Source organism: Haliotis rufescens, unplaced genomic scaffold (genome assembly GCF_023055435.1).
Source record: "Haliotis rufescens isolate VD_foot unplaced genomic scaffold, xgHalRufe1.0.p SCAF_7, whole genome shotgun sequence".
Lineage (NCBI taxonomy): Eukaryota > Metazoa > Mollusca > Gastropoda > Lepetellida > Haliotidae > Haliotis > Haliotis rufescens.
This window is the reverse complement of record NW_025964361.1, coordinates 17,690,074-17,691,658: the sequence shown is the minus strand read 5'-3', so window position 1 is coordinate 17,691,658 and position 1,585 is coordinate 17,690,074. Positions and strand designations below refer to the sequence as shown.

The window sequence follows — 1,585 nt, the reverse complement described above, 5'->3', positions numbered from 1 at the left end:
TAGGCCAACATTGAAAGGGAATTATTGGCAGTTGTATTTGGATGTGAAAGATTCCATACAAATGTGTATGGAAAGCCATTTATTATAGAGACAGACCACAAACCCTTAGAAATGATCAAGCTGAAGAACTTGACTGCAGCCCCACCAAGATAACAGAGAATGCTTCTACGTCTCCAAAACTATGATGTCAAAATCAGATACAGACCAGGAAAAGAAATTACCCTGGCTGATGGGCTATCAAGACTACCAAACAATAAGAATACAAGAGAAATTCACTTGGACGTCAAGGTTAGCCCAATACAGTATCCATCAGACAAGCTAACAATGCTAAAGTCATGCACAAGTCAAGACCAAACGCTCAGCGAACTACGCGACATGATTGTTGAAGGATGGCCTAGCACATTCAAAGAAATACCAGGACCAATCCGCCCGTACTGGTGTTACAGAGATGAATTATCAGTTGAAGATGCAGGCCTCATCCTTAAAGGAGAGAGAGTCATAATTCCCCAAGAAATGCAACATGAAGTACTACAGAAGATACATGCAGGTCACCAAGGTGCAACCAAGTGCAAGTTGAGAGCCAGATCATGTGTATTCTGGGATGGAATAAACAAAGATATTGATCAAGCTGTAAAATCATGCCCTACATGCCAAAGCCATCAAGACTCACAAGCTAAAGAAACCCTGATGCCTCATGAGATCCCAACAAGACCATGGCAGATAGTAGGTACAGACCTATTTCATGATGATAACAACGAGTTTCTTACCGTCGCAGACTACTACTCAAAGTTTCCGGTCATAAGAGAGTTACCAAAGCCCTGCACAAGTATTGCTGCAATCACAGCTACTAAGAGTATATTTGCAGAACATGGAGTACCAGACAAAATAATCAACGATAATGGCAGACACTTTGATAGCAAAGATTACAGAAAGTTTGCTGAAGAGTGGTGTTTCGACCACACAACCAGTTCACCACATTACCCCCAGTCAAATGCCTTCATAGAAAGGTCTATCAGGACAGTGAAGGGTACCCTAATAAAGTCTAAAGAAGACCATATGGATCCTTATATGGCGCTGCTGTGTCTAAGGACCACACCTATAGATAATTACCTACCATCACCAGGAGAATTACTCAGCGGTAGAAGATTTAAGAGTAACCTACCATGCAAGATGCACAACAACAAATATGACGGAGACAACATCCAAGATAACCTGAAAATGCGTCAAGACAGGTAAGCCCACGACTTGCCACCACTAACAACTGGACAGAGAGTCCTTATTCAAGATCAAACAACAGGACTGTGGACTCCAGGTACTGTCAAGCAGAAGTGCACAGAGCCAAGGTCATACTTAATTGAAACTCCAAATGGTCATGTATTGAGAAGAAATCGACGACACATCTCAGACTTAATTTAATTTTAAAGAAGGTAACCTTTAGAGAAGAAGAAACTAATAGACAGAATGAGACTATAACACCAAATGAACACAGAGAAGTAATAGCTGACACAGGAAACAAGAACCAGCTGAACAACAAAAGAGTTCCTGATAGAACCCCACAACGTAGAAGACCATGTGAGAGATGTGT

At 41.4% G+C, this 1,585-nt stretch overlaps 1 protein-coding gene across 1 annotated transcript; it reads left to right on the top strand.

Moving 5' to 3' along the window:
• Positions 1 to 375: 375 nt before the first annotated feature.
• LOC124151835 (uncharacterized protein K02A2.6-like) lies at positions 376 to 1,236 on the top strand. The gene has a single exon (XM_046524482.1). It carries the CDS (start codon positions 376 to 378, stop codon positions 1,234 to 1,236), a length of 861 nt encoding a protein of 286 aa, XP_046380438.1.
• Positions 1,237 to 1,585: the final 349 nt, after the last annotated feature.

Bases quoted from the DNA above. Each gene is read 5' to 3' on its own strand.
- LOC124151835 (XM_046524482.1), top strand. From the start codon at position 376: ATGATTGTTGAAGGATGGCCTAGCACATTCAAAGAAATACCAGGACCA.